At 43.4% G+C, this 20,873-nt stretch overlaps 1 protein-coding gene across 1 annotated transcript; it reads right to left on the reverse strand.

The window, feature by feature from the left end:
* Positions 1-18,807: 18,807 nt before the first annotated feature.
* On the reverse strand, positions 18,808-20,179 carry LOC127318408 (E3 ubiquitin-protein ligase RSL1). Its single transcript, XM_051348891.2, has 2 exons — positions 19,502-20,179; positions 18,808-19,266 (listed from the first exon to the last, which is right to left on the reverse strand). Exons 1-2 carry the CDS (start codon positions 20,080-20,082, stop codon positions 19,143-19,145), a joined length of 705 nt encoding a protein of 234 aa, XP_051204851.1. The 5' UTR covers positions 20,083-20,179; the 3' UTR covers positions 18,808-19,142.
* Positions 20,180-20,873: the final 694 nt, after the last annotated feature.

Consider the following 20,873-nt stretch of genomic DNA (forward strand, 5'->3'; position numbering starts at 1 on the left):
ATTCTATTTCATATTTTATTCTTGTTAAGAATAATTTTTCATTCACAAATCCAATTTTTATTGGATTTTTAGTGGTGTATTTTATTTACTAAAAATTGGTGAAATTCTGGTTATTATCTTAATTGTGAAATGTCCAAAATACCCCTCTGGCCCCTATTGGGCCAGCCCACTAACTAAAGCCCATGGGACAGCCCACTAAGGCATGTCCCATAATGGGTCGGTGGTGCTGAAGCGGCCCACCTCGCTCGCTCACTCATTCGTCTCTCTCACTCGCTCGACCTAACCCTAACCTCTGGCGACACCCGTGGCGATGGCGTCGCCGCCATGGCCGCCACCCTGCTCCCGCCGCCACCGTGCTTCCCTGACCTCGCCACCTACCTGATCTGAACCGCCGCGCGACGATCTATCGATCTGTCCGCGTGGTTTCCTCGATTGCTTCCTCTCCTGGCGAATCGCCTCCTCTCTGGATCTCATGGAGAATCGCCTCGGGCGATTTGTGATCTCCAACGAGCTCTCGTCCTCGCCGGCAACGTGTGCGCACCTCCGAGACCGACCTGGCGCGGGTGCTGCTCGCAGCGCCTGTACCGTCGTCTCCGTGCTGTGCTGCTGGTGGTGGTGTTCGTCGGTGTAACGCTGGCGCCTTCCCTGGCTTTGCAGCTGCTATGGCCGCGCGAGCACTGTCTCGCCATGCCATAGCCTCTGCCACCCGGCGTGGGTAAGTTGCTCTGCTCCTTCTCCTTCTCCTCTCCATGCCTGTGCGCCTCTAAACTTCTGTCCGCCTTCTTCCTCTTGCTCTACGGCTCTCTGATGATCTTGTGATCACGCAGAGCCTTGCTACTGCTTCCTAAGCTACCTGTGCTTCCCTTCTCTGCAAGTTCTGGCCAATTCACCATTCTTTGGTACTGGCCAGTGTTGCTTTGCTTGCTGTGCATGCCATGTGTTGCTTGCCTACTGCTCCTATCATGCTAGGATCTTACTCTGCCATGCTGTACTTGCTTATGAGCTTGCTAGTGCTTACTGGCAATTTATACTTGCTTGTTTAGGTGTACTGCTATGCATCTGTGACACTTGTGAATGCCAGTGATGCCTGTGAGGTGCTTCTGTGCCTCCTGTGTAATCCAATGATCCATTGGATCAATCATTTCTTGTTGACTAGTCTATCTGTGTGGCTTAACTTGATTCAATTGATCCATTTGATCAATCAAATGTCAGTGGCTTGGTTGCTGATTAATTTATGTGGCTAAGTGAATCATTTGCTTACTGATGTTGATGCTCAAGCATGCTATTGCTTATGTGTATATGTGCTATTGCTCTCTCTAGCTCACTGGACTTGATCCAGTAGCTAAGATGCAGTGACATGTGCTGGTGTGCCTCACAGTGTGCTACTGTCAATATATAGCATGGATTTGTTATGTATTCATGCTTGGATGAATTAATTAATGATGAACTGCTTATGCAGTGATGATTAAATTACTTGCTTGTGTATGAATTTGCTGTTCATGATTATTTGACAAGCAAATAGAATCTGAATCCATTTCTGGATAATGATGCTTTGTATTTGGCTTTGCTTTGGATGGTTCTAAGTGTGGTGTGACCTCAGTAGCCTTGCTACTGATTGGTTGCTCACATGGTTGGCTGGATCTTGTTGGCTACTCATCTTTTCTTGCATATTTGGGGATCATAATAAATATGAATGCCAATATGCTTGCCTGTGAAGAAAATCTAGGATTTACTGATGGTTGCATGTTTAGGATTTTCTGTGTAGTCTGTGTTAGCTGCTAATCCTTGCAATACATCTATTGGTGCTATCTGTGCATGAGATCTTACTAGTGTGTGCATCTGTGCATGATTGCTAGCTTCTGTGCACAAGATCTGTATCTGGATGATTTCTGTTTTAGTGGCTTCTAGACTGGCAGTAATCCTTGGTGAAAACCAAGTGATGATTTACCCTTTGAGCATCTGCTCAATCCCATGACTATGTCATGCATGATTTATGGATCAGATCCAATGGATCTTCTCCAGGAACTAGGTATACCTTGTTCCAGCTCCTAGAGTGAAATTTTGTGTTGATGCAGACTTGTGGTTTGTGTCACAGCTCTTCACCTCCAGGTCTTGGTTGATCTTCTTAGGTCACCATGATTTCTGGTGGTGGAATGGTTGTGTGTGGGTTGGTTCTGTTCTTGAGTAAGAACTGGATGAACTGTGCTGCTCTACCTTCACCTTACCTTGTGAATCCTTATCTGGTCGACTGGTTACTGTTTCTAGGGTTTGTGCCCCTTTTATATGAGCTCTACTTCTGTTCTTGCCATGACACACCAGCCTGGCTTGCTTTGGTGACTAAGCTTGTGCATTGCCTTGCTGTGGCTTGCCCAGCACACATGAGATGTGTGCTCTCATATGCTGAAACTTGAGCCCCTGGTGGTGCTCATGTTTGGTCTGCTTGCTCTTATCTTGTGCTGTCCAGGGCTTTGGACAAGCACAAGTGTGCAGAACAGTGGTTACTGTCCAAACTGAATTCTGTCAACACTTACTCTGTCCAAACTGAATTCTTTGGCTAACACTAACATTCTGGCTAGTACTTGCTGTTCTGTTTTGCAGGTTTTGAAGATGAATATGACCATGAAGATATTCTTCAAGTCATTTAGTCTAGGTTTTAGTTTAGGACAATATTGTAATCTTCATTTTTCATTTCTGCTTATTGTTCATCAATTCTTGTATCAAGGATATTGTAAAGACAATGTAATCTGTGTTGGTTATCAATAAAGCTCAAATTTTACTTATGAGCTTTTGATTTGTGTAATATTTATATTCTAGAATAAATGTTGTATTTATTATTCACTTTGAAATTCAAAGTTATTTGAATTCATAATTTGTTTTTGAATTGTGAATTCAATTTCCATATTCATTTATACTTAATGTTTGATATTCCAAATGCATCTTACTTGTCAAATGAAACCAATTCCCCAAATCAACAAGATACAAAAGAGATCATGTCGAAATTTCCCTAATTCACATTGCCTAACCCTAAGTGCAAAATGAGAGAGAACCTCGATCCCTCTTAGGTTTAGTTGCAATAAGGCGCGAAAATTTCCCCCTTTTTGCGATGAAATGCACATCCCATTTCTAAATCTTCCCTTCGTTGTTCCTATGTTCTGGGTTATTACAAGATCATCTTCATCGGCAAAGCCGCCGGTTGATCTCTTCATAGGCGATGCTCTGGCCTCCTCCACAGCTGCATTAACAAAGGCATCATGATCAGCTTCGTCATCACGTACTGATCCCGCTGTGTCGCAAGTATCATTGGCTAGGGGAGGAGGATTGGTAAAGGAAGCTTCAGAATCCATCGGATCATCGTGCTCGTCCTTTGGGCTTGTGTTTTCGATAGTATGAAATTTGTCAGGGGCTGAGGAGTCTCTCCCTTTGGAAGTGTCATCCGGCGGGTGATACGTCTCCGACGTATCGATAATTTCTTATGTTCCATGCCACATTATTGATGATATCTACATGTTTTATGCACACTTTATGTCATATTCGTGCATTTTCTAGAACTAACCTATTAACAAGATGCCAAAGTGCCGATTCTTTGTTTCTGCTGTTTTTGGTTTCAGAAATCCTAGTAAGGAAATATTCTCGGAATTGGACGAAATCAACGCCCAGGGTCCTATTTTGCCACGAAGCTTCTAGAAGACCGAAGAGGAGACGAAGTGGGGCCACGAGGTGGCCAAACCATAGGGCGGCGCGGCCCAAGCCCTGGCCGCGCCGACCTATGGTGTGGGCCCCTCGTGACGCCCCTTGACCTGCCCTTCCGCCTACAAATAGCCTTCATCGCGAAACCCCCAGTACCGAGAGCCACGATACGGAAAACCTTCCAGAGACGCCGCCGCCGCCAATCCCATCTCGGGGGATTCAGGAGATCGCCTCCGGCACCTGCCGGGAGAGGGGAATCATCTCCCGGAGGACTCTACGCCGCCATGGTCGCCTCCGGAGTGATGTGTGAGTAGTCTACCCCTGGACTATGGGTCCATAGCAGTAGCTAGATGGTTGTCTTCTCCTCATTGTGCTTAATTGTCGGGTCTTGTGAGGTGCCGAACATGATCAAGATCATCTATCTGTAATTCTATATGTTGTGTTTGTTGGGATCCGATGAATAGAGAATACTATGTTATGTTGATTATCAATTCATGTCTATGTGTTGTTTATGATCTTGCATGCTCTCCGTTATTAGTAGATGCTCTGGCCAAGTTGATGCTAGTAACTCCAAGAGGGAGTATTTATGCTCGATAGTGGGTTCATGTCTCCGTGAATGGGGAGTGAGAGAAACCTCTAAGATTATGGATGTCTTGTTGCCACTAGGGATAAAACATTGGTGCTATGTTCGAGGATGTAGTCACTGATTACATTACGCGCAATACTTAATGCAATTGTCCGTTGTTAGCAACTTAATACCGGAAGGGGTTCGGATGATAACCCGAAGGTGGACTTTTTAGGCATAGATGCATCTTTGGATAGCGGTCTATGTACTTTGTCGTAATTCCCAATTAAATCTCACAATACTCATCATAATATGTATGTGCATGGTCATGCCCTCTTTATTTGTCAATTGCCCAACTGTAATTTGTTCACCCAACATGCTGTTTATCTTATGGGAGAGACACCTCTAGTGAACTGTGGACCCCGGTCCAATTCTTTATACTGAAATACAATCATCTTGCAATCGTTCTCTGTTTTTCTGCAAACAATCATCATCCACACTATACATCTAATCCTTTGTTACAGCAAGCCGGTGAGATTGACAACCTCGCTGTTTTGTTGGGGCAAAGTACTTGGTTTGTGTTGTGCAGGTTCCACGTTGGCGCCGGAATCCCTGGTGTTGCGCCGCACTACATCTCGCCGCCATCAACCTTCAACGTGCTTCTTGGCTCCTACTGGTTCGATAAACCTTGGTTTCATACTGAGGGAAAACTTGCCGCTGTACGCATCACACCTTCCTCTTGGGGTTCCCAACGGACGCGTCTTTGTACGCGTATCAAGCACTTTTTACGCGCCGTTGCCGGGGAGATCAAGACACGCTGCAAGGGGAGTCTCCACATCCCAATCTCTTTTACTTTGTTTTTGTCTTGCTTAGTTTTATTTACTACTTTGTTTGCTGCACTAAATCAAAATACAAAAAAATTAGTTGCTAGTTTTACTTTATTTACTATCTTGTTTGCTATATCGAAAACACAAAAAAATTAGTTACTTGCATTTACTTTATCTAGTTTGTTTTATTTACTGTTGCTAAAATGGGTACTCCTGAAAATACTAAGTTGTGTGACTTCACAACCACAAATAATAATGATTTCTTATGCACACCTATTGCTCCACCTGCTACTAAGCAGAATTCTTTGAAATTAAACCTGCTTTACTAAATCTTGTTATGCGAGAGCAATTTTCTGGTGTTAGTTCTGATGATGCTGCTGCCCATCTCAATAATTTTGTTGAACTATGTGAAATGCAAAAATATAAAGATGTAGATGGTGACATTATAAAATTAAAATTGTTCCCTTTCTCATTAAGAGGAAGAGCTAAAGATTGGTTGCTATCTCTGCCTAAGAATAGTATTGATTCATGGACTAAATGCAAGGATGCTTTTATTGGTAGATATTATCCCCCTGCTAAAATTATATCTTTGAGGAGTAGCATAATGAATTTTAAGCAATTAGATACTGAACATGTTGCACAAGCATGGGAAAGAATGAAATCTCTGGTTAAAAATTGCCCAACCCATGGACTGACTACTTGGATGATCATCCAAACCTTTTATGCAGGACTAAATTTTTCTTCGCGGAACCTATTGGATTCAGCTGCTGGAGGTACCTTTATGTCCATCACTCTTGGTGAAGCAACAAAGCTTCTTGATAATATGATGATCAATTACTCTGAATGGCACACGGAAAGAGCTCCACAAGGTAAGAAGGTAAATTCTGTCGAAGAAACCTCTTCCTTGAGTGATAAGATTGATGCTATTATGTCTATGCTTGTGAATGATAGGACTAATGTTGATCCTAATAATGTTCCGTTAGCTTCATTGGTTGCACAAGAAGAACATGTTGATGTCAACTTCATTAAAAATAATAATTTCAACAACAATGCTTACCGGAACAATTCTAGTAACAACTATAGGCCATATCCTTATAATAATGGCAACGGCTATGGTAATTCTTATGGGAATTCTTACAACAATAATAGGAACACACCCCCTGGACTTGAAGCCATGATTAAAGAATTTATTAGTACACAAACTGCTTTTAACAAATCTGTTGAAGAAAAGCTTGGGAAAATTGATATACTTGCTTCTAAAGTCGATAGTCTTGCTGCTGATGTTGATCTCTTGAAAAATCGAAATTTATGCCTAATGAAAATCATCATAATAAAATTGTTACTACAGCAAATGCCATCCAAGTTAGAATTAATGAGAATATAAGATTGATGGCCGAATTGCGTGCTAGGTGGGAAAAAGAAGAAAATGAAAAAGAAGATAATATAGCTAAAGTTTGGACTATTACCACCACTAGTAATGCTAATGCTACACATGTTGCTGCACCTCCTACCATTAATGGTAAAAGAATTGGTGTTGGCAATGTTTCCACTTCTAATGCAAAGCGCGAGAAACTGCCTGAAACTGCTAAAACTGCTGAAATTGCCTGTGATAAAACTGCTGAATTTTTTTCCAACATTGGGGATGATGATCCCATTGCTTTAGATTATAATGGTTTGAATTTTGATGATTGCAACATCTCTGAAGTTATAAAGTTCTTACAAAAACTTGCTAAAAGTCCTAATGCTAGTGCTATAAATTTGGCTTTCACGAAACATATTACAAATGCTCTCATAAAAGCTAGAGAAGAGAAACTAGAGCGCGAAGCCTCTATTCCTAGAAAGCTAGAGGATGGTTGGGAGCCCATCATTAAGATGAAGGTTAAAGATTTTGATTGTAATGCTTTATGTGATCTTGGTGCAAGTATTTCCGTTATGCCTAAGAAAATCTATAATATGCTTGACTTGCCACCGCTGAAAAATTGTTATTTGGATGTTAATCTTGCTGATCATTCTACAAAGAAACCTTTGGGGAAAGTTGATAATGTTCGCATTACCGTTAACAATAACCTTGTCCCCGTTGATTTTGTTGTCTTGGATATTGAATGCAATGCATCTTGTCCCATTATATTGGGAAGACCTTTTCTACGAACCGTTGGTGCTATCATTGATATGAAGGAAGGTAATATAAAATATCAATTTCCTCTCAAAAAAGGTATGTAACACTTCCCTAGAAAGAGAATGAAGTTACCTTTTGATTCTATCATTAGAACAAATTATGATGTTGACACTTCGTCTCTTGATAATACTTGATACACACTTTCTGCGCCTAGTTGAAAGGCGTTAAAGAAAAGCGCTTATGGGAGACAACCCATGTTTTTACTACAGTACTTTGTTTTTATTTGGTGTCTTGGAAGTTGTTTACTACTGTAGCAACCTCTCCTTATCTTAGTTTAGTGTTTTGTTGTGCCAAGTAAAGTCGTTGATAGTAAAGTTCATACTAGATTTGGATTACTGCGCAGAAACAGATTTCTTTGCTGTCACGAATCTGGGCTGTTTTCTCTGTAGGTAACTCAGAAAATTATGCCAATTTACGTGAGTGATCCTCAGATACGTACGCAACTTTCATTAAATTTGAGCATTTTCATTTGAGCAAGTCTGGTGACTCGATAAAATTCGTCAATACGAACTGTTCTGTTTTTGACAGATTCTGCCTTTTATTTCGCATTGCCAGTTTTGTTATGTTCGATGGATATTTCGACTCCATTGACTTTCAGTAGCTTTGTGCAATGTCCAGAAGTGTTAAGAATGATTATGTCACCTCTGAACATTTATATTTTGATTGTGCACTAACCCTCTAATGAGTTGTTCTAAGTTTGGTGTGGAGGAAGTTTTCAAGGATCAAGAGAGGGAGATGATAAAACATGATCAAGGAGAGTGAAAGCTCTAAGCTTGGGGATGCCCCGGTGGTTCACCCCTGCATATATCAAGAAGACTCAAGCGTCTAAGCTTGGGGATGCCCAAGGCATCCCCTTCTTCATCGACAACATTATCAGGTTCCTCCCCTGAAACTATATTTTTATTCCATCACATCTTATGTGCTTTTCTTGGAGCGTCGGTTTGTTTTTTTTTGTTTTTGTTTTGTTTGAATAAAATGGATCCTAGCATTCTTTGTGTGGGAGAGAGACACGCTCCGCTGTAGCATATGGACAAGTATGTCCTTAGGCTCTACTCATAGTATTCATGGCGAAGTTTCTTCTTCGTTAAATTGTTATATGGTTGGAATTGGAAAATGATACATGTAGTAATTGCTAAAATGTCTTGGATAATGTGATACTTGGCAATTGTTGTGCTCATGTTTAAGCTCTTGCATCATATGCTTTGCACCCATTTATGAAGAAATACATAGAGCATGCTAAAATTTGGTTTGCATATTTGGTCTCTCTAAGGTCTAGATAATTTCTAGTATCGAGTTTGAACAACAAGGAAGACGGTGTAGAGTCTTATAATGTTTTCAATATGTATTTTATGTGAGTTTTGCTGCACCGGTTCATCCTTGTGTTTGTTTCAAATAGCCTTGCTAGCCTAAACCTTGTATCGAGAAGGAATATTTCTCATGCATCCAAAATACTTGAGCCAACCACTATGCCATTTGTGTCCACCATACCTACCTACTACATGGCATTTCTCTGCCATTCCAAAGTAAATTGCTTGAGTGCTACCTTTAAATTTCCATTCTCTACCTTTACAATATATAGCTCATGGGACAAATAGCTTAAAAACTATTGTGGTATTGAATATGTACTTATGCACTTTATCTCTTATTAAGTTGCTCGTTGTGCGATAACCATGTTCACTGGGGACGCCATCAATTACTCTTTGTTGAATTTCATGTGAGTTGCTATGCATGTTCGTCTTGTCTGAAGTAAGAGCGATCTACCACCTTATGGTTAGAGCATGCATATTGTTAGAGAAGAACATTGGGCCGCTAACTAAAGCCATGACCCATGGTGGAAGTTTCAGTTTTGGACAATATCCTCAATCTCATATGAGAAAATTAATTGTTGCTACATGCTTATGCATAAAAGATTAGTCCATTATCTGTTGTCTATGTTGTCCCGGTATGGATGTCTAAGTTGAGAATAATCAATAGCGAGAAATCCGATGCGAGCTTTCTCCTTAGACCTTTGTACAGGCGGCATAGAGGTACCCCTTTGTGACACTTGGTTAAAACATGTGCATTGCGATGATCCCGGTAGTCCAAGCTAATTAGGACAAGGTGCGGGCACTATTAGTATACTATGCATGAGGCTTGCAACTTGTAAGATATAATTTACATGATACATATGCTTTATTACTACCGTTGACAAAATTGTTTCTTGTTTTCAAAATCAACGCTCTAGCACAAATATAGCAATCGATGCTTTCCTCTTTGAAGGACCATTCTTTTACTTTTATTGTTGAGTCAGTTCACCTATTTCTCTCTACCTCAAGAAGCAAACACTTGTGTGAACTGTGCATTGATTCCTACATACTTGCATATTGCACTTGTTATATTACTCTATGTTGACAATATCCATGAGATATACATGTTACAAGTTGAAAGCAACCGCTGAAACTTAATCTTCCTTTGTGTTGCTTCAGTGCCTTTACTTTGAATTATTGCTTTATGAGTTAACTTTTATGCAAGACTTATTGATGCTTGTCTTGAAGTACTATTCATGAAAAGTCTTTGCTATATGATTCACTTGTTTACTCATGTCATATACGTTATTTTGATCGCTGCATTCACTACATATGCTTTACAAATAGTATGATCAAGGTTATGATGGCATGTCACTCCAGAAATTATCTTTGTTTATCGTTTACCTGCTCGGGACGAGCAGGAACTAAGCTTGGGGATGCTGATACGTCTCCGACGTATCGATAATTTCTTATATTCCATGCCACATTATTGATGATATCTACATGTTTTATGCACACTTTATGTCATATTCGTGCATTTTCTGGAACTAACCTATTAACAAGATGCCGAAGTGCCAGTTGCTGTTTTCTGCTGTTTTTGGTTTCAGAAATCCTAGTAAGGAAATATTCTCGGAATTGGACGAAATCAACGCCCAGGGTCCTATTTTGCCACGAAGCTTCCAGAAGACCGAAGAGGAGACGAAATGGGGCCACGAGGTGGCCAAACCATAGGGCGGCGCGGCCCAAGCCCTGGCCGCGCCGACCTATGGTGTGGGCCCCTCGTGACGCCCCTTGACCTGCCCTTCCGCCTACAAATAGCCTTCGTCGCGAAATCCCCAGTACCGAGAGCCACGCTACGGAAAACCTTCCAGAGACGCCGCCGCCGCCAATCCCATCTCGGGGGATTCAGGAGATCGCCTCCGGCACCCTGCCGGAGAGGGGAATCATCTCCCGGAGGACTCTACGCCGCCATGGTCGCCTCCGGAGTGATGTGTGAGTAGTCTACCCCTGGACTATGGGTCCATAGCAGTAGCTAGATGGTTGTCTTCTCCTCATTGTGCTTAATTGTCGGGTCTTGTGAGCTGCCGAACATGATCAAGATCATCTATCTGTAATTCTATATGTTGTGTTTGTTGGGATCCGATGAATAGAGAATACTATGTTATGTTGATTATCAATTCATGTCTATGTGTTGTTTATGATGTTGCATGCTCTCCGTTATTAGTAGATGCTCTGGCCAAGTTGATGCTAGTAACTCCAAGAGGGAGTATTTATGCTCGATAGTGGGTTCATGTCTCCGTGAATCTGGGGGAGTGAGAGAAACCTCTAAGATTATGGATGTGCTGTTGCCACTAGGGATAAAACATTGGTGCTATGTTCGAGGATGTCGTCACTGATTACATTACGCGCAATACTTAATACAATTGTCTGTTGTTAGCAACTTAATACTGGAAGGGGTTCGGATGATAACCTGAAGGTGGACTTTTTAGGCATAGATGCATGCTGGATAGCGGTCTATGTACTTTGTCGTAATGCCCAATTAAATCTCACAATACTCATCATAATATGTATGTGCATGGTCATGCCCTCTTTATTTGTCAATTGCCCAACTGTAATTTGTTCACCCAACATGCTGTTTATCTTATGGGAGAGACACCTCTAGTGAACTATGGACCCCGGTCAATTCTCTATACTGAAATACAATCCCATCGTAATCTTGTTCTCTTGTTTTCTGCAAACAATCATCATCCACATTATACATCTAATCCTTTGTTACAGCAAGCCGATGAGATTGACAACCTCGCTGTTTTGTTGGGGCAAAGTACTTGGTTTGTGTTGTGCAGGTTCCACGTTGGCGCCGGAATCCCTGGTGTTGCGCCGCACTACATCTCGCCGCCATCAACCTTCAACGTGCTTCTTGGCTCCTACTGGTTCGATAAACCTTGGTTTCATACTGAGGGAAAACTTGCCGCTGTACGCATCACACCTTCCTCTTGGGGTTCCCAACGGACGCGTGCTGTACGCGTATCAGCGGGTCACGCAAGTTTCCAGAAGCTATGAGGGTCTGCCAAAGAAAAACATGTAAGAACTATGATAGTCGTGTTGATCAAGGAGAATAGAGTAATAAGAGTATGTGAAGGAAAATTTACCTCCATTGGCGGATGATCGGCATCAAAAGGTGGATGAGAAGATATCAGCGGAATTGAGTCTTCTTGACTGAAGAGAGTAAGGCGTTGAACTTTGTCAAGCAGCTCCTTTTCCGATAGTTCAGCAACATTTATTCTGGTTTCATCCCTCGGACCCGAATATAACCACATCGGGTGAACCCTGGCCATGACTGGCTGAACCCGACGTTTTAGGAACACGGCAGCTACCTCTGTGCCGATCATGGTATGGCCATCGACTTCCTTGATCCGAAGGAATTTGACAAATAACTCGTCGGCTGTTGTCCTTTCCTCGGGAGAAAGGATGTTCTTCCAAGAGTGCTTGGGTTTGGCTTCGAGAACGTCGACAAAACGAGGAAGCTGGGATTCGGTTGTTGAAGAATCCTTAATATAGAACCATTTCGATCTCCATCCTTGCACAAATTCTCTCATTGGAAATTTGAAATAATTGACTTATGAGCGGACAACGAACCCCACTCACCCAATGACAAAGGGTCCATTACTACTTCTGTATCTCTTAACAAAGAATATTTTCTTCCACAACCAAAAGTGAGGCTCGATGCCCAAAAACGCTTCGCAAAGGGTGATGAACACAGCAAGGTGAAGGATTGAGTTGGGGGCGAGTTGCCACAGTTGGATTTGGTAAGACCGCAGAAGGTGATGAAGGAACTTGTGGGAAGGAAGCGAGAGACCTCGATACAAGAACGACAAGAACGTCACGGTAAAACCAGCAGGAGGATTAGGCCGAGAGATCGCACCTGGGAGAATTACATTCCCCTCGTCGGAGGAGACTAGACCAAGGCTTCGGGCCCTCTTTTCATCACGGTTCGTGATGGAAGACGCCAGCCGATCTCCGGGATTGGTCCCAGCCGTGGAGCTTGACGGCGCCGGCGGCGCCGGAGCTGGGGGAGGAGCGTCTGGAGCGCTTCTCTTCGGAAGATTTGAAGAGGCCTTGGCGGCGTCGCCGCCGCTTGCGGAACTCGCGGCGGCAACGGGGTTCTTCTTCTTCACCATCGTTGGATCTAGAGAAGATCTAAAAATGGCGGTGGTGGCGCAGCGGTTATGAGAGAAGAGGGTGGAAGAAGGAAAGGAGGATGCTACGACGGTGTGAGAGAATACTAAGGATTTTGCTCTGAGAGATTTTAAGTATGGGGGAACTTGAGGATTGCGTGGGGACGTGTCGTTGCTTCCAGTTCATTAAAAGGACCCTCTCTTCATCGTTGATCGCGGAAATCGAGGAGGCGCCTTGGTAACCGTACGAGAAAGGCGGATATTACTTAAAAACAGAGCCATGTAGAAGTAGGATGGGCCCAATGGGTCGTGTCTTGTCAGTCAAAATCAAAGTATTAGTAACGTCATCAGTGACGTCGTGAAGACCACCGGAAGCATTCAAAGAAATATAAAAGGTATCGGATGGTGGACCTGAGTCTACGCACGGATTGGAAGCTTCCGTACCTAGACTCGGGGCCTACTCCCATCGGGAGCGCTGGACGCGCACCCGATAAAACGTGAACTCGAAGATATTCCTGTGAAGAAATGTTTAAAGAAAAGGATGGAATGTTCAGCTCGAGTCTACACCCGACAGCAAGCACCCGTGCCCAGACTCGGGGGATACTCCCATCGGGAGCGCTGAGCGCGCACCCGATAAAAATTTTTCACTCCAGGATCATGCCCGGGGATTTGATTCTGTGTAGGGTAACGTTGTTTTGCCATCGGCAGTTAACCAGCAAAGCTGGGCACGTTAATCAATATCCTTTACGCGTTGAAACCTTACTGAAGAATACGAGCCCTGGTACAAATGTATCGGGTGACCCATGAAAACTTGCAGAAAACTTCGGCAGAAGAAAATGTTCGAGTAGTACAACTTGAGTCTACGCACGGATTGCAAGCATCCGTACCTAGACTCAGGGGCTACTCCCATCGGGAGCGCTGAGCGCGCACCCGATAAAAGAAGATGGTACTGTTACAAGATGGACAAGAACAATCAAGGAGAAGATCATTTAGCGGAGGCATGCTTTAGTCTCTACCCGAAATATCTTCGGCTAGACACTCGGGGGCTACTGACGTGGGCATTACCCTTCGTGTAACTGACATTTCCCTATCCTGTGCGGCCCAACTGGAGGCCCATGAAGATAACCGATGGCAAGGCGGGCCACTAGGACGGTGCTGGAGAAGGTTCCTTGAAGAACAAGACAGAGAGGATCCGAACAAGGAAAGTTTAGAGCTAGGTCTTTTGTAAACCTAGTCGTAACCGGGCAGATCTCTTGAGACCTGGCCTCCTATATAAAGGCCAGGAGAGGGGCTGCCGAGGGACAGAATCAATCATAGCAACTTTAGCCACCAGAAGTCTAGAGCTAGGTCGCCGTAGCGCTTAGCCTCTCAACGAGATCACAGCCGAAACCTTCGGCACCCCATTGTAACCCAATATTCTCATAATCAAGATCAGACAGGCATGACGTAAGGGTTTTACCTCATCGAGGGCCCCGAACCTGGGTAAATTGCTCTCCCCGCTTGTCTGTTCACCGACGTCTCGTGTCAGCCTACAGGATTCCATCAACCCTAAGCCCCAATCGAAGGTCATTGCCGAGGAGTACCCTCGACAACTACCTTGTCGTTTTTGTCCACCACGATCTCACCACTAGAGTTGCGGTCTATTTTTTGTTTGCACACGTGCACTTAATTTGCTTCTTTAAGCTACTTCGTCTACTTTGACATATCGGTGGACAACTTCTACACACCGACCATTCATGGAGATAATCTTTTCTACTCTATCCGACTCTGGCGCGCATGGTTAATGATGGTCCCTACCTTCGCATGTCCGGTACTTGCAACACCATAACATGCCTTTGTTCCTGGCGCAGTCCCGAGTCCGGCAAGCTCCTTCCTTCTGAGCGTCTTCCCAGGCTCCACAACGACACCGACACCGACCATAACACCATCTACCTCAACTATGTTCTCCAAGGAGACTACATCAAGCACGGCACCATCAACCATGACTACAACACCCACATTCTCAGCTACATCGACATCGGCAACAAGGACTACCACCTCACCTCCAGCTTATGCTCTAGTCAGACCGTATGCGTCACTACCAATCTGACTTAGGGGGTAGAGTATATTACAGTTTAGCCATATTTGGTAGTTTAAGATGGTAATCTAGATCCAACTCTACTAGGTTTCTTAGTTTCGAAATCTTTACTAATACTATAAGAAGCAACCCAAGAGGCTGTAACGACTTGGAAAAATCCTAATATGATTTTTCTTCGCTGCTTGTTTTTCTGAGTCATTCCGAAGTTTTCACCATCATGCGTATGTCGTCATCTACATGTTTTGACAAAATAAATTTATTTTCAAATGTTTTGTTTGAAAACACTAACCTAATTCCTAACCTGCCCCTCTTCTTTTCCTGGCCATCTGCACCCGGCGGCCTTCGCTTCCTCCTCTCCCTTTTGTCGGCAACCTTTGGCCCGATTTTTGACAGGTATGAGATGATGACGTTACCAAGGTTACCCTTTCGGCTTGGTCTGGGTAGGGTTATGAACGTTATTGGTTATCTTTAGGAATCTCAGTCTAATTTGTACTCTTGTCTGTATTCTGATATATTTGGCTTTCTGTATGATTTGAATTTTTGTATTGTATATTTTATTCTTGACTCGTTGGAGTTGTTGTTGAAATATATTTTTATGTGGTTCCGTCATGAACTTATTGTAATATAACTACTTTTGATTGATAATTCATCTTGCATCACGTGTGTACTTTCTCGCGCACGTCGTGTAGGAGGGTGTCTCCAAGTCAATACCGTGTAGATTTCGGTGAGATTGTTGGAATCCTCATGGTACCGGTTAAGGGCATCAAGGAGGCTCACAATGTAATTAGTTATCATCAATGGATACAATTAATATTCCGCAGTCTTTCACTTAGTTCCAACATACTATTTACTTCAGCTATTTTGGTTGAAGAATTTCCCCACTATATTTGTAGATTTTCTACTTGTAGCATTTTTCGATAGATACCTTCTGATCCAATGAACAACATGATCGAGGGCTTGTTTCAAAGGTTTTTATAGTGATTTCACTATGTAAGTTGTTTGGTTTATATAATATAAATAATGAGATGTTTCTACTACATTTTAAAGAAAAAATAACATCCACTCAACCATCTAGTAATTTCTTTTTCTTTAGCGCAATAAAAAAATGAAATCATATAGAAAAAACCCTAGTTGCCACCTTGTCTCATCCCTCCTCATCCTCCCCGACGTCACCCAATGACGCCAAAAGAAAATGTCAACCCGATGAACAGTTGCACAGGGGGTCCTCTATCTAAGTAATTGGTAGGGCGTGCATCTTTCTCCGATCTAAGTTACTATGAGAGAGGGGAAGGTGAGGCCCGCGCGAGAGGGAGAGGAGGTGAAGCAGGGAGAGGCCAGGAGAGCGCTAGGGAAGTGCGAACCGGGGTGCTCGACTGGCCCACCTGCGATGGCGCGAGAGCCATGGCAGGGCACGTAGGGCGTGCAGAGATAGTCTTGCATGTCCCCTCCCACCGCAGCCGCGCTTCCGCGGAGGCGGTGTCGCCTGCCGGGTTCAGCGGGAAAGATCGTTTCCGTCGGCGTTCATTGCAGACTCGTAGCCAACCTCGAACGTCGGGACATCAGGATGGGCAGACAGGAGAGCCGGCGAAGATGGAGAGGGCTCACGAGTTCACCATGGGATGCCCGGATGGAGTCGGCGGCCGGGGGTGATTGGTCAGGAAAAATCTCACGGCAGGGGAAGTAATGGGTGGAAGACTCTCGATGCAATAATTAAGGAACAAATGCAAACCATCACGGCAATATACCAGATTACCGTTAAACGCTTAAGCGGTGGAGCTGCTCCATTGTTCGAGTCAGATCGATAGAGAGCACCGCGGTATCACATCAAAGTCCCCAACATAGACCACCACATTTTCAGGCTCGATGCAACTACAGCCACACCAGCAACTCAACAAAGACCACGCACCAGCCTGCCACCAAAACGCTGCAGGACCCCCAACTGTACACATAAAAGAATAAGTAGGAACCAGAATAGCCAAATCACATACGTGTTAGCTCGACGTTAATTCTAAACATGCCTCAAAATTCTGTCAAAAATAAAAGTTGTTCAGTTTTAGTATAGTAGTTATTAGCCTCGGCTAAGGCCATGTCTAAAAGACCAGTGTCTAGGCGTAAACATGCTCAGATTCAGTAAGGGGAGGACATCTCTGTGACACTCATTGGTTGGTGTTGGGTTGAATGACATTGGCACGGGGCTTCGGATGAGGTATGGGGCATGTCGCCATATCCGCATCACGTGCCGACTCGTTCATGTACATACACTTGGGTGTTACTAACGTCACATGTTGATGTTCATGTTTTTTCTGTAGCGGGTTGTTCTCCTTTCCTTGACCTCTACGGCTCATTTATCTTCATCCATTTTTGTATTTGGCTCTGTGTTTATTTGATGTATGGACTATCTCTTACCTTCATATTGTTACAGAGACCAGTTGTAGTACTAGACAACATCGTGGTATCGATATCTTGCCCTTTATCAGGAAAAAGAAAGTCAGAAACCTTGATATTACCATTCAGAACATACAATAACACTTGAGTTGGAATTATAATTTGGGCAAACATTCGATGATCCATATGTTCGGTGGATCAGCAGTTTTGCACGATAATATTAGAGGAACCGTCTCACAATTAATTTTAACTTGGGATTTTTTATTACTTTTTTCTTAAATTCACTTTTCATTTTAATTCAACATATGCAAAATTGTGAATCTACTCTAAGATAACAAGCAACTAATGATGGGTTTCAGATGGTTTCGTTTTGCCATGTTGGCTAAATACCTTCTATGCACATAGGTACCTACACGTCCCCTATCAACCTTTGGAAGGCGTTTGCTCAAGTACAACCCCTCCCATAAACTCAAACATATTAACAACTAAGATAGTTTTGTATCCCTTCATATTTAAGCTTATGAAGGGGTACAAAATAATCTCAACCCTTGATGAGTTTTTTAGTTTTGGGGGAAAGGGGTTGTACTAGAGCAATTCATCATGAAGATACTCAGTAGTAACTACAGTTATACAATCGAACAAACCTTCGCAATCACATATATGTACCTTGACCCAACAATATGGATCAAGTGAAAGGTGAGTATGAGACATCCTTGTTTGGATAGCTGAGGCATAGCTCGACCAATCTTTGCTGATCACGTGTCTCAAAAGACTTTATGTATAGGTATCTGATGCCTTATTTTCCGACTTAGGATCTCCTTTTTTACTTCAAAGTATGTTTGGTGTATACTCGGCCTTTCTCACTGAAGTTTGGAGCTCACCCTTTACTTACACCGACCCAATCTGATATTCTATGTAATAGGTTCAAGAACTAATTGAAGTAATGATAACTACAGCTCTCTCATTGTACAGAGGTTTAAATTCCATCGTGATTGATTCTTTCTAGTACCATGCTCTATTGCAAACAATGAAGTTATCATTATAACTACCATATTACTAGTGTATCAATGAAAATTTCAAAACCGCATGGTCACGAAAGCATTAAGCATTTAGAGTGATCTATCATGCACCAAAGAACACTTCAACGTATAACTCTAGCATGAAGGAAATTTATAACATGATGGCAACATCACACATATGAAAATTGGGCATACTTAGGTTCAACCGTTCTCATTATCTTCATCCTCGGTGTCACCAGCTAGGAGAATGATGCGGCTTTGTCTTCTTGTGAGAAAAGGTGGTTAAGAAGAAAAAAACAACACATTCTTAAAGAAAAAGGTATGGTGGTCATCAAGGAGGAAGAAGATAAATAGAGACAACCAATGTCACTATATGAATGGAAATAACATGTGGCCGTGTTTGACACATATTTTCGATATTAAAATAATTGTTTGATCAATTATTTTGTTATGCTGTAACAACCCATGGACATTAAGTTAGTATAATAAAAAAAATGCTAATACACAATTCACATGTATCGTCATGTGAGACTCCACTGGTGACGAAATTTTAGAATAATCATTGCGGGGGTATCTTATCTGGGAGTCTCACAAGCAAGCCACATAGGAGTACTTGCTAACCGTATACGATGATATAGAAACATGGGACATATATCCAACAAATATCAAGAACAAAGAACTATGATCTTTTCTATAACTACCCTCTAGGACATATTTCTAAACATATGAGATGGATGCTAACATGTTGCCGAAAATTCACGCAATGACCAAGAACAATGGTTTACTATATCAATGAAAATTTTCAAAACCGCATGGTCACGAAACCATTAACCATTTTGAGTGATCTATCATGCACCAAAGAACACTTCAAAGTATTACTCTAGTCTGGAGGAAATTTATAACATCAGGACAAGGTCACATATATCAAAATGGGACCAGATCGACTCAGGCTTCATCGTCTTCATCGTCTTCATCCTCGGAATCACTATCGTCGTCATCCCGGTCATCGCAAGTACATGAGTCAGACTCCCACTCATTGCCACATCCATAGCAGAACTGAAATTCGCACCTGACGATCACGCAACCATTAAGCTTTTAGGCATCAAGTTTTCATGCAAAGCCGTTAAACACTTGTTCGACTACTTACAGATTAATTACTCCACATAGAAAACTCGCGTGCTATGTTATGTTACTACTTATTAGTAGAAGTTGTTCTCCCAAACCTAAAATAAGATCTAATCTACAATTTGGCAGAAGGAGATCCATAGATCAGTACAGTCACCCAAAAAGAAAAGGGCAATTACCTGCAGACAATGTGCAAGCAGCCACCTCTTTTGTCGACGAAGAAGTCGCACTTGGGGCACCTCCTCCATTTCTTCTTCGTGGCCATCTCCAGCAGCATCAAGTCCTCCCTGCTCCTGTCCCCTCTCCCGAGCTTCTTGTAGGCGGCGCAATCGGCGCCCGCGTGCCACGGCACGCTGCACTGCGCGCAGAAGAGCCGCCTGCACACCTGGCACTCGGACTGCGTCACGGGCTCGCCGTCGTCGTCGGCCACCATCATCTCCGAGCAATCGGGGAAGGGGCAGTAAGTCCGCCGCGCGCCAAGAAACATGGTCTCGCACAGCGCGGCGCACCACCGCTCGAACACGTCGACCGGGAGGGCGGCGCGGCACAGCTCTGGGTCGAGAGTGCCGGTGCAGGATGCGTCGAGGCATCGCACGGTGGCGGCGGCGCCGGACTCGACCTTGGCGCGGACGTGGCCCGTAAGACACGCTGGGCAGAAGGCGTGAGAGCAGGCGCTGCCACCGCGGTGGACCTCCGAGGCCGCCATTGGCTCATCGCAGATGCTGCAGGGATTCGGCGACTTCTCCGCGGCATCCGCCATTGGAGGAGATACGGAGTCTCTGACGGTTTGGTGTATACTGATCGAAAAAATACTAAGCCGTCTCGATCTCTCCGATAATTATTAGGTTTTGTTGGGATTTCATTATTTGGGGGAGACCTTCCAGGTATTTGCCGAAGCGTGTTTACGCTGGCTTGTAGGGCTAGCGGTTCTTTTTTCTAACAAGAGCGAATGTGATCAGATATTTCCATATTTCAAACATGATTGACCGATGCCGACGGAGAAGGAATCATCCTTTCACACGATTTGTTGGAAAATTAGTCCGTTTTAACGGAAATATCTGACACTATAAGAAAGGAGAACCCAAGAGAATCTGTAATCCAAACAAAAAAATATACAACCGAAAAATATATAAGAAAGGAGAACCATCCCCCTCTCTCTCGCGATATTCTTCCTCCCACCGCCAACCTCCCACTTAGCGCATTGTTGTTGGAACGAGATCCTCTGACATACATTAAACTACTGTAGAGGGACTTTGCTGATTTTGGTTCGTCCATTCGCATCGAACGGCAGCATGTCCAACCCAGGAAACCATACAGCATAGTCGGCCCAAAGCCCAGCCCAACAAACGATTGTGCCGCACTCCAGCACAAAAAAGCCGCCAGAACAAAGTAAATAGCGCGAGAATCATCGACGGAAATAAAAATTACGAGAAAAAGGGATCCCAGAACCTGGAGCTGGCGTTGCTGGTTATCATTCACAAGTAAATTGTCAGTAGCCTAGATTTCTGTGTTTCCCATATTGAATAAATCAACTCTTTCCTTTAGATTTGT

The sequence above is a fragment of the Lolium perenne genome, chromosome 7 (genome assembly GCF_019359855.2).
Source record: "Lolium perenne isolate Kyuss_39 chromosome 7, Kyuss_2.0, whole genome shotgun sequence".
Classification (NCBI taxonomy): Eukaryota; Viridiplantae; Streptophyta; class Magnoliopsida; order Poales; family Poaceae; genus Lolium; species Lolium perenne.

Bases quoted from the DNA above. Each gene is read 5' to 3' on its own strand.
- LOC127318408 (XM_051348891.2), bottom strand. From the start codon at position 20,082: ATGGCGGATGCCGCGGAGAAGTCGCCGAATCCCTGCAGCATCTGCGAT. The intron at 19,267-19,501 runs GTAATTGCCCTT...CGTGATCGTCAG, and splicing joins TGCTTGCACATTGTCTGCAG to GTGCGAATTTCAGTTCTGCT.